The 11,314-nt window shown below is 53.6% G+C and overlaps 1 protein-coding gene across 1 annotated transcript; it reads left to right on the plus strand.

Moving 5' to 3' along the window:
• The first annotated feature begins 6,309 nt into the window (after positions 1-6,309).
• LOC115618835 (olfactory receptor 14A16-like) lies at positions 6,310-7,570 on the plus strand. Its single transcript, XM_030510769.1, has one exon. The coding sequence runs from the start codon at positions 6,313-6,315 to the stop codon at positions 7,288-7,290; it is 978 nt and encodes a 325-aa protein (XP_030366629.1). The 5' UTR covers positions 6,310-6,312; the 3' UTR covers positions 7,291-7,570.
• The last annotated feature ends 3,744 nt before the right edge of the window (positions 7,571-11,314 follow it).

Here is an 11,314-nt window from a genome sequence, read left to right on the forward strand (position 1 = left end):
TTTATTTGCTACGTATCTATAGAATCCTTTCCTGTTATCTTTTACATCCCTTGCCAAACTTAATTCTAGCTGGGCCTTAGCTTTCCTAACCTGGTCCCTAGCTTCTCGGGCAATGCTCCTATATTCTTCCCAGGCCGCCTGTCCTCGCTTCCACCTTCTATACGCTTCTTTCTTCCCTCTAAGTTTCCTCAGCAGCTCCTTGTCCATCCATGGACGTCTCCTGGTCCTCCTGCTGCACTTTCTTCTAGTCGGGATGCAACACTCTTGAGCACGTAGCAGGTGATCCTTGAATATCGACCAGCAGTCTTGGGCCCCCCTGCCCTCTAGGACTGTATCCCATGAAACCTTACTAAGGAGGTTCCTGAAGAGGCCAAGGTCTGCTTTCTTGAAGTCCAGGGCAGTGAGCTTGCTGCATGCTCTTCTCACTGTCCTGAGGATCTCAAACTCAACCGTCTTGTGATCACTAGAGCCAAGGCTGCCCTGGAGTGCCACATTTCCAACCAGTCCCTCCCTGTTGGTGAGCACAAGATCCAGCATGGCACGTCTCCTCGTCGGCTCCTCTATTGCTTGAAAGAGGAAGTTGTCTTCCACACAATCGAGGAACCTCCTGGATTGCTTGTGCCGGGCCGTACCGTCCCTCCAACAGATGTCAGGATGGTTGAAGTCCCCCATGAGGACCAGGGCCTGCGAGCGTGAGGCTGCTCCTATCTGTCTGTAGAGCGCTTCATCCACAGAGTCCTCTTGATCAGGCGGCCTGTAACAGATCCCCACCGTAATGTCCCCTGTTGCTGTTTTCCCTTTGATCCTGACCCACAAACACTCTGTTACCTCATCACCCGTCCCCAGACGGAGTTCCATACTCTCTAGCCTATCACTGACATAGATAGCAACGCCCCCTCCCCGTCTGCCTGGCCTGTCTTTTCTAAACAGCCTGTAACCTTCCATTCCAACATTCCAGTCATAGGAGCCATCCCACCATGTTTCTGTGATACCAATGACATCATATTCCCGTAGCCTTGCACACATCTCTAATTCCTCTTGCTTGTTCCCCATACTACGGGCGTTTGTATGGAGGCACCTTAGCTGAGCTCCAAATGCAGCCGACTCAATGGCTGGGGCAGCTGGAACATCTCTACATTGCTCCAAGCACTTATTACAGGTGCTGGCAACTGACCAGGAGTGTTGGGATGGATCAATGCTCCCCTCCCCCAACACATCTAGTTTAAAGCTTTCTTGACCAGCCTGGCAAGCCTCCTACCAAAACAGCTCTTCCCCTTCTTTGTCAGACCAGCTCCACCAGCCTCCAGTAGATCTGGCCTCCCAAATGGAGCCCCATGTTCTAAATAGCCAAACCCCTGACTATGGCACCAGCATTCTAACCATTTATTAACCTGCCAAACGCGCCTAGCTTTTTTAAGGTCCTCCCCTTTGTCCTGGAGAATCAATGAAAAAACTATCTGAGCTCCAGAGCCCCTAACCACCTCTCCCAGGGCTCTGTAGTCCTTCTTAATGTTCTCCAGGCTACTGCTATCTATATCTCTAGCACCACATGGACCACTAGAAGGGGGTAATAGTCAGCAGGACTTACTAGAGCAGGCAGCCTCTCAGCAACATCCCTGATCCAAGCCCCTGGCAGGCCACACACCTCCCTCGAGACCGGATCAGGCCAGCAGATGAGTGCCTCTGTGCCTTTCAAAGTAGAGTCCCCTACTACTATGACCCTCCGCTTTTTCCTGGAGGCACCAGTAGTGATCCTCTTTACTGGTGCATCAGCAGGATGCTCATTAGGTGTGGTGGGTGCTTTCTCCTTAGCCCCCTGCAGAACTGCGAAGCGGTTCTGGGTGGGGACATCAGATTTAGGAGGAAGCCCCTTGTCGTTAATTGTCCTCTTCCTCCTGTTTTTGTTCGTTTTTCTCGTGACTAATTCCCAGCTTCCTGGGTTGCTGCCCTCCTTCTTTCCTATATGAGCAGTGCTGGACGCTTGCAGCCGCTGTGCAGTTTGGGCCTGGAGCAAGCAGCCCAGTTTCCTCTCAGCTTCCCTGACATCTTTTAGCTCTCCAACAGCCTCCCGCAGCTCAGCCACCTGCTGCAGGAGGACCTCCACCAGGGCGCACCGAGTGCAGCCCTGTCCATTGTGCACCCCCGCCTCACGAGACCAGTCGAGGCACTCTCTACACTCCGAGGTCTGCGCCGCAGCCTCCCCTCTCATCGGCTCTGTCTGGGTGCCTACGCTGGCCACCGCTAGGGCAGAGCTCCCAGAGCCGGCCCTGGTCCTGAGGCGAGTGCTCACCATCCCTTTCGCTGCCCGCTCGCCCTGCCTGCGTGAACTGCCGCGCAAACTGCCGCACCATGCCCTGACTGACGTGCCACACTCTGTTTGCCAGCACTGTTCGCCACGCTCCTGGTCGCTCGCACTCCCTGGGATGGGTTTTTACCCACTGAGGGCTGGTGCCGTCACTCCTGGCGCCGCCCCCTGTGAGTCAGCTGCTCCCGACAGCTGAGCTGCTGGCTCCTGGGCAAGTCCTGTCAAGGACGTGAGGCTCCCTCGGTCGCTCTTGCCTCTCTGAACTGAGGCTCCTGGATGCTGTGCTTCCCCCTGCTCTGGTGTTAAAGGCGTCCTCTCTGGAGATACTCACCTCGGCAATTCATTGTGAATTCCACACAACCCGTCCAGCTTCTTTCATAGCCCTGCTCACAGTCCTCAATCACCTCAGATGTCCCAGTTCCCTGCTTGCATCTGCCAGGTTCCCCAAGACTCTCCAGACTGTTGCCCCCTGTTGCTTTGCCTGGCCAGGGAATGCCGGGGCAATTCCAGTTCCATAGGAACCTGCTTATTAACCTGGAGGCTTCCTCAGGTGCTGACAAAAGACCTTTTCTGTTTCCCCTCCCTGATCAAGTAGTTTGTAACTGTGAGCACAATGTCCCTCTTACCGATCCTCTGATCCTCAGTGACAAAAGCCAACCCGACCTGTTCCCTGTCACATAGAGGACCTCCAGAAATCCAAGCTTCCCCTTCATGCAGGGGACATCCATCCTCCTCATCCTTCTTGTCTCCATGCTACACCTCCTGGGGTTCCAGGCATCAAAGGGACATCAGATTATCTGCACAATTCTCCCCTTACAGAGCAGGATCTAAGGAACATAATTTTAAATGATGCCTCCCAGAGTCCAGTGCCTTTCTTCCTGGGACAAGAACAGACCAGCACGTCCTGGGGAAAAACATTCTCTCAGCACCTTGGATGCAGCCCCATTGGTCCCATGGACTGGTAAAGGTGTCGTTTGCAAAGTAACCCCTGGCTTGATCCCCATCCAGTGCTGGTTGTTCCCCTTTCCAATCCAGAGTCCTCCTGAAATCACAAAGGCCTGGGAAACCTTGCTGGTAGTAACTGAGGCAAAGAGGAGATAAGCTATCTGAGATCTACCTGCATGTACTCTTGCTTTATTTAGTAGTGGTCCTGTGTTATCTTGTTTCTTCTTTCACTGCTCCTGACGTAGCAGCAGCTCATCTTGGTGCCCTTGAATTCTCGTTTGAGTTTGACTGAGTTTTGCTATGACCCATCACTGTCCTTGGAGGATGCTGTCTCTGAAGGCCAGATGGACCCAGGCACACAGTTAAAATGCTTGGGCTGTTCCTTGCTTGAATCATGAAGGGAGTGAGAAAAGACCCTGCAGTGATGTACTCTGTGTTCACTCAATGCCTGCAGCTAATGGGTGGCAGAAAGGAAAGACCTTGCTTCACCGATAGCAACTGATGGCTGATGCCTCTGAGTGCTGCAAGAATATTCCCAAAGATATTGTCTTGTCTGTCTATCAACCTGCACGTATCTGCGACCTGTCTGTATTACCTGCATGTAACTTTGACCAGCTCTGTAATGCCAGATGTCAGCAGAGATTTGCATCTGGACACCTCACTCCTGGCCCCCATCACTATTAATGACCATGAGAGCTGAGACAAGGAGCTCACATGTAGGTGCCTTTTAAATGAAGATCTGACCAGAGGCAGGAGGAATCCCAGCTCCTGTGGGTTTGTGGTGAGCCTGGGAGGGATCTGAGTCCCCTTCCAGCCCCAGGGCAACAGTCCCAGGATGAGATGCCTCAAGTGATGAGGCTGAATCCCTTCCTTCAGTAGGGGTAAAGGAGACCACTGCCTGTCCTGCCTGTCCCGGTCTGGCTGTCCTGTCTAATGATGGGACAAGAAACAGGCTGCCAAGAGAAGTGGTTTGGTTACCTTCCCTGGAGGTATTTAAAAGACATGTAGATGTGGCACTTGTGAACATGGCTCAGTGGTGAAAGTGACAGTGTTTGGTTAATGGTTTCAATCGATGTTCTTAAGGGTCTTTTTTCCAACCTAAATGATTCTACAGTTCTTAGAAAAGCTGATGTTCAGACCAAACTCTGTCCCTCAGCAGAGAAATGGCACTGCTGAAACGTGTCTCTCACAGCTGAGGGTGGAATAGTCAGTGCAGACTTCAGCCTGTCTCACAGCAGGCTCCCCTAGGGCCCAAGGAGCCCTGGAGGGAGCCCAGAGGGGCAGAGGCAGTGCCACCTTGGGCTGGGCCTCTGTTGCTGTGCTGGGCCGGGCTCCTGGGATGCAGAGAGATGCTGGCAAGCGGGCAGTGCTGCAGAGAGACAGCTCTGGCCAGGAGCAGGGCTGGGGCACTGCCTGCAGGCACCGAGGGCAGACCTGCGAGCCTCAGAGAGCTTAAAGGCACTTGGCAGTGGAGGATGCTGAGAGCTGCCTGCAGGAGAAACCTTCCCAGCCCTGTGCGTGGTAAGGCTGTGGGTGCAGGGCAATGCAGCTGCAGTTCCTGGAGGGATCTCCTCAAGGTGCTGCCTGGGACAGTCCATGGGATCTGTGAGGAGGACTCTCTTAGTTTCTATGTGTAGATAAGGAGGAGGATGTGCAGCAGAGCACGGATTCCCTCTGCACCATGCGAGGGACAGGAGAAGACAGGTCCCTTGTCCCGGGGCTGGCTGCAGGGTGTGAATGTGGGTGTGCAGCCAGGGGTGCCCAGTGCTGTCCTTGCGAGCAGGGTCCCTGCACCCCAGGGGCTGTGTGCTGGGGCAGGGACTCTGCCGCCTGCCAGGGTCAGCACTCAGCCTGCCGTGGGGAGAAGCTGGGGGGGAAGGAACAACCCCTGGCAGGGAAGGAAAAATGTTCTTGTGCACTTGAGAGGGTGCTCTGTGGGTCAGGGCTGCTCAGAGCTCCACATCACTCTGAGCACATTTACAGAGGGTCCTTCTGAAAGACACTGAGGCAGCGTTTACGTGATAGGGAAGGATTCTGGGCTTTGATTTTTTTCTCTTGGTTGGCTGGTTGGGCAGTGGGAGCTGGGAATTTACTTCGCTGCTTTGGAGAAGGCACCAAGAGTCTTGTCAGGACTTGTCTGAGCTGCTCCTGAGCCCCTGCACAGGCAGAGATGCCCCTGAGCAGAGCCCTGCTGCTGGGAGGGGTGTGCAGGGCAGAGCTGAGCACACAGCCCATGGGATGGGCTCTGGGAGCACTGAGAGGGAGCAGAGCTGGGCACAGAGCAGCAGCTCCTGGCAGGGACAGCTCCAGGCAGCAGAGCCATGGGCAGGGAGTGGGGGGAAAGTGTAGCCCAGGCCTGGGGAGGGTGCATTCAGGCATCTCTCTTGGTGTCTGGCACCAGTCCTTTGCTTCTCCCCATGAGATCTGCCCTTTGAAACCATGCTCCCCTGCTCTCAGTAAAGGACAGATATTTGTGGGGCTTCTTTAAGATCAATTTGTTTGTGATGGCACCTTACAGCCAGTGCAAGTGTAAGCAGAGGGCAAATGGCACAAGTACTGATGGACACTTCACCCGTCCTGGCTCTGCACTAAGTTTCAAAGAGCTGAGACCTTTTGCCTGTTTCAACACTCTTCAGGTTTTCAGTCATACAAAGAAGGATTTATACGCCTAGAAAGAAGCCCCAGCAGTGTTATGCTAGTCAATAAAAACACAGTCAAAATGATTCTAAGGCGAATCTGAGCCTCTCTTGTGCAGCCCAGACTCACCTGAGTCATGAGTGCAAGTACTGAACTTTACAATAAAGTTGGATTTCCTCTGACATCGCTTGTGAACATCAGAGCTGGACAAAGCACTGCTTAAGAGCAAAGCTGACACCATGGCAGCACACGGGGAGAGGTCCTGCTCCTCACACCACACTCAGCCAGCACAAACCAGAGAAAGGAAATGCATTTCAGCTGGGGGGATTTCTATGAGAAATGGAGCGGCTTTGCTCAGAGGAGCCTGCAGTAATTGTTCCCTGTCCTTTCCTTGTTTGAACAGGCCCCATACCCAGAGGCAGCAGATGTCCAATGGCAGCTCCATCACCTACTTCCTCCTCCTGCCATTCGCAGACACACGGGAGCTGCAGCTCTGGCACTTCTGGCTCTTCCTGGGCATCTCCCTGGCTGCACTCCTGGGCAACGGCCTCATCATCACCACCACAGCCTGTGACCAGCACCTCCACACCCCCATGTACTTCTTCCTGCTCAACCTCTCCCTCCTGGACGTGGGCTGCATCTCCACCACTGTCCCCAAATCCATGGCCAATTCCCTCTGGAACACCAGGGCCATCTCTTACTTGGGATGTGCTGCACAGGTCTTTCTGTTCATCTTTTTCAGTTCAGCAGAGTTTTATCTTCTCACTGTCATGTCCTACGACCGCTACGTGGCCATCTGCAAGCCCCTGCACTACGGAACCCTCCTGAGCAGCAGAGCTTGTGTCCTCATGGCAGCAGCTGCCTGGGGCACTGGGTTTCTCTATGCTCTGCTGCACACAGCCAATACATTCTCACTACCCCTCTGCCAAGGCAGTGCTGTGGAGCAGTTCTTCTGTGAAATCCCCCAGATCCTCAAGCTCTCCTGCTTAGACTCCTACCTCAGGGAAGTTGGAATTATTGGGTTTTCTGCTTTTCTATTTTTTGTGTGTTTTGTTTTCATTGTGGGGTCCTATGTACAGCTCTTCAGGGCCGTGCTGAGGATCCCGTCTGAGCAGGGGCGCCACAAAGCCTTTTCCACATGCTTCCCTCACCTGGCCATTGTCTCCCTGTTTGTCAGCACTGCAGCATTTGCCCACCTAAAGCCCCCCTCCATCTCCTCCCCATCCATGGATCTGGTGGTGGCAGTGCTGTACTCGGTGGTGCCTCCAGCAGTGAACCCCCTCATCTACAGCCTGAGGAACCAGGAGCTCAGAGATGCTGTGATGAAGGTGGTGACTGGCTGTATTTCATCAGCCGTACACTGCGTGCTTTCCTTTGCAAAGGGCTCCCAGTGTAGGTCGTGAGAGGCCATGTCTGTCTTTCCTGCTTTACAATTGTTTTCCTTTTTCTGCTTGTGATGATGATGTCTTCAAACACATGTCATTTTTCATCCCCTCTGCCCATTTTGTGTGACCCATGGACTTTGTGTCAATGGGGATCTCTCATTGTATTTGAGTAAAATTAATGATCCTGCAGCAACTTCTTCTCTGTGATGTGTCCTCACATGGCAGGAATGAAGGGGAATGAAATCAGCTTTCTGGCTGCTCCAGCTCTGGGATGGCTGCTCTGTACCTGGAGCAGGAAGAGCTCTTGAGGAGCCCAGGGCCGGGGGCTGTTTTGCTGGGGGGAGGGCATTGGCGCTGTAGAGCGGGCAGGGGAGGTGGGAGAGCTTGGAGGGAGCTGGGCTGGGCTGGGAAGTACCCGAGAGAGAACAACATCAGTGTCTATGTTGTACTGCATGACCATGCAGGGTGAGGGCTCACACCAGGGCATTGTGGTGCAGAGTCAGTGCTTGTGGAAGGGGTCACAGACATGGAAGTGCATGACAGAGGAGGCTGGTCTGTGCCCTTGGTGGCAGGAGCAGACCAGGAAGGGGCTGTTGTGCTGGCGTGGGGAGATGGGATGGCAATATGCACTCTACTGCTGTGCTCAGTCTTTAAACCTGGGTTTTAACCACATCAATGCTCTTGCTCTAACAGTTAGTGAGCCCCCATTGACACCACAAGCATCAGCAAAATCCAGGTGCCTGCTCCTGGCCTGTCACCTGCACAACCACCCATGACACCACTGGCACCTGCATAAGGCAGGGGCTGCTCCTGCCCTGACACCTTCTCAGCACCTCTCACACACCAGCAGCTCCTGCACACAGAAGGTTCCTGCTTCACCTCAGATCCTCTGCAGGCAGAGGTGAGCTCCAAGCACATAAACAAACCCAGGCCCTCCTCCTCACCTCTCCCCTGCTCCTACAGTTGGGATGTCACCAGCACCGGTACAAGCCAGGGTCCTGCTCCTTCCCTATAGCTGCACAGTGAACAGTGGCATCATGAGCCCCTGCACCAGCCAGCCATTCATTTCCAATCAGCTCCTGAGCTACCAGTGACAGCACCAGCAGATGCACAAGCCAGGGGCTGCTCCTGCCTCATCAACTGCCCAGGCACCTCTGACACCATCAGCCCCTGACACATCAGGTGCTGAGTTACCGCTGGGTTAAACCACGACCCGGTGTCATGACTGGTCCCTGCATTCCTGCTCACACCCTGCGCGGTCCCTCTGCGGTTCAGGATCTTCACAGAGAAAGACAGAGGACACAGATGTGATGGGATCTCTGGGGGATTTTGTGTGCTGCCTTTGTGTGCAAAGGCAAGTGCTCAGAAGCTGGGTGGGATGCAGTTACAGGGACATGGGTGCGTGGTGCCAGTGGAGGTGCCCTGGGACCCTCTGCCCAGGCTCCAGCTGCAGCTCCCAAGGGGCTCTGCTCTGCAGCAGCTCCTGTGTGACAGCCGCCAGCCCCAGGGGTGGCCTCCAGAGGCACAGGGGCCTCTGGAGGTAGCACTGGGTACGTATGGTCAGACAGCAGAGCGCTGCCCGAGAGCCTGAGACATTTCACACGTGCTTAAAAGGATAAGCAGGTCCTCATCACCCGAAACACTTTTCATCAACTGTCCATGTTTTCCCATGATCCAAATGAGGAATTTCCAGGATTTGTGTTTCAAGGAACAATAAGTAACATGGCAAAAGAGTAACATGGCAAGAATGTAACAAGGCAAGTAACAAAGTAACATGGCAAGGATGGAGAGACACCAGCACAGGTAGAGACATACTGGGGTGAGAAGAAGGTGGGGAAGCGCACTGGGTGTCTGCAGCTTGCAGGGAAACAGGCACAGGCGTGGGACAGTGCAGGATGGGCTGTGGTGCAATGGCCAAGGGAGCTGGCAAGGCTGAATATCCCTGACAGAACCCAGGTCTTTGTCCCCTTGGCTATGGCTGATGTCCTTGCCACAAAGGCCTAAGAGCAGACACTTCATCATCAAGGCCATGGGGTACCATTGTGACCTTGCACCCCCTGGGGAGGCCAGAAGGTGTCATCCTATTGTCCTTCACTTGGCATCACCCTCCCCACATTCCCAGGAAGAGCCTGAGCCAGGGACTGGGGGTCAGGGCTTGGCCATCCTCCTTCACCAAACAAACCAGGGGTGTTCTCAGCATCAGAGTTGCTGCACTTTGCCTTTGCCTGCCCATGATCATGGCCTCCAGTGCTCTGCTCTAACGAGTCCCTGGGGAGGCTTTGTCAGGAATGGCCTCAGCAGGGCCCAGTGATGCTTCAAGGGACTTGGGAATTGCTTCTGAGTTTGACTTCTTGAGAGGGCTCTTGAGTCTGCTCTCGGGATCTGATGTGCATGGACTCAGCACCACAAAGGCCCTGGGGCTCATTCAAACACAGAAAGCCCTGAGGAGCCATGTCTCTGCCTGGAATTCTCTTGAACTCCTCACGACTTGCACATCTCATTGCAGAGGTTTCAGCTGGAGACTCAATGATGAAGGTTTCAGAAAAGGTTTTCTAAAGGAGGTTTTTTTCTTTCAAGGGTATTTTCTCACCTTGTTGAAGCTGAACCTCCTTGATGGCAGCTTTTTCTTGGCATACAGTTCAGGAGTGTGTTTCTACTCCAACCAGTCCCGATTACCTTAGAGAGACCCTGGCTCAATATCAATCAGAGAACGCTGCTGTCACCTCTGCTGCTGAAAAGTAACAAACTGCACAATTTAAAATGAAAAGTCATTTCTATGAGCAGCTCTTTGAAATCATTCTCCACAATGACACTAGGAAACTTCTCTAATAAACTCTACAAGACTAGAAGGAAACTATGGGCAGAGACATGGTTTGTTTGGGCTTGCTTCATTTTACTGAGCCCCACGGTGCATTTGGTGCTGAGTCTTTGACCCTCAGGTGCTGAGAGGAGATTGCACACACCTTCCCATAAGGCAAAGTCAGCAGAAAACCCCAACGTATCTTGAAGCATTAATGAGTCCCACTGAAGGCCATCACCAGCACAGCTTCCCAGGGACTTGCTGGAGGGGACAACTGGATGGCGGCCATAACTGCAGGTAGGCAAAGGGAACGTGAAGGGAGATCAGATGCAGAGAAAACCCTGGGTTTGCTTGATGCAACAGAAAGGCCAAGCCCTGACCCCCCACCCCGGGGAAGGCAGATGAGACATGAAACCCAAAGCTCAGCCCCCTTCCTGGTGTGAGCCTTGGGCCTTAGGCAGGGGGGATCTCACAGGCAATGTGACAACCAGGTGCCTTCTGCTGGCCTGGCAGCGACGCTGGAGATGTGAGCTGAAAGCACAGATCCCAGCCACAAGCCAAGGGCTGACCTGTCAGCTCCTGCAGACAGAAGGGACCTCACAGGCCCTTGCCCAGCCACACTCCTGCTGTTGGCCTGTCCCGTCCAGGGGCAGGCGTGACCTCACAGCCCCCTTCACAGACATTGCCTTCCTGCTGGATTAGGAGTTCCTGAGACACAAGTGACCACCTGATACCGTACCCAACCATCACCATCCTTGTGACCCAGAGCCTGAGCACATACAAGTAAGCTTGTCTCATCAATTCATCCAGTAGAGTTCCGACCAGTGCCCTGAGTACAGAGAAACTTCTGTATTTATTCTGCTGCATTTTCTAGCTCCACATCTGCCTTTCTGCTCTTCCTTCTTCCTCTGTCTATTCTGTCTCCAGAAAGCTCTCTAAGGAAAAGATTCATCAAATCCTGGAATAACTCAGGTTGGAAGAGACCCTTGAACATCATCTTCTCTGGCTACCCTGCTCAAGGCAGGGTTAACCAGGTGAGATCATTCAAATCTCTTCTTTTTCTCCTGTCATCCACCAAGGAACTGAAAAGGCACTCCATCATATTAGACAGGGAGTTGATACAGACATTCAACAGTGTTGGCCCAACTGCTTGCACTGGGGGGTGTCACGGGTAAGTGGCCACCAGGAGGAATGTTCCCCTGGTGACATTTGGGCTTGATCCACTTGCCCACTTCTCTCCCA

Source organism: Strigops habroptila, unplaced genomic scaffold (genome assembly GCF_004027225.2).
Source record: "Strigops habroptila isolate Jane unplaced genomic scaffold, bStrHab1.2.pri NC_044298.1_ctg1, whole genome shotgun sequence".
NCBI lineage: Eukaryota > Metazoa > Chordata > Aves > Psittaciformes > Psittacidae > Strigops > Strigops habroptila.

Excerpts from the sequence above, each read along its gene's own strand:
- LOC115618835 (XM_030510769.1), top strand. The coding sequence starts at position 6,313 with ATGTCCAATGGCAGCTCCATCACCTACTTCCTCCTCCTGCCATTCGCA.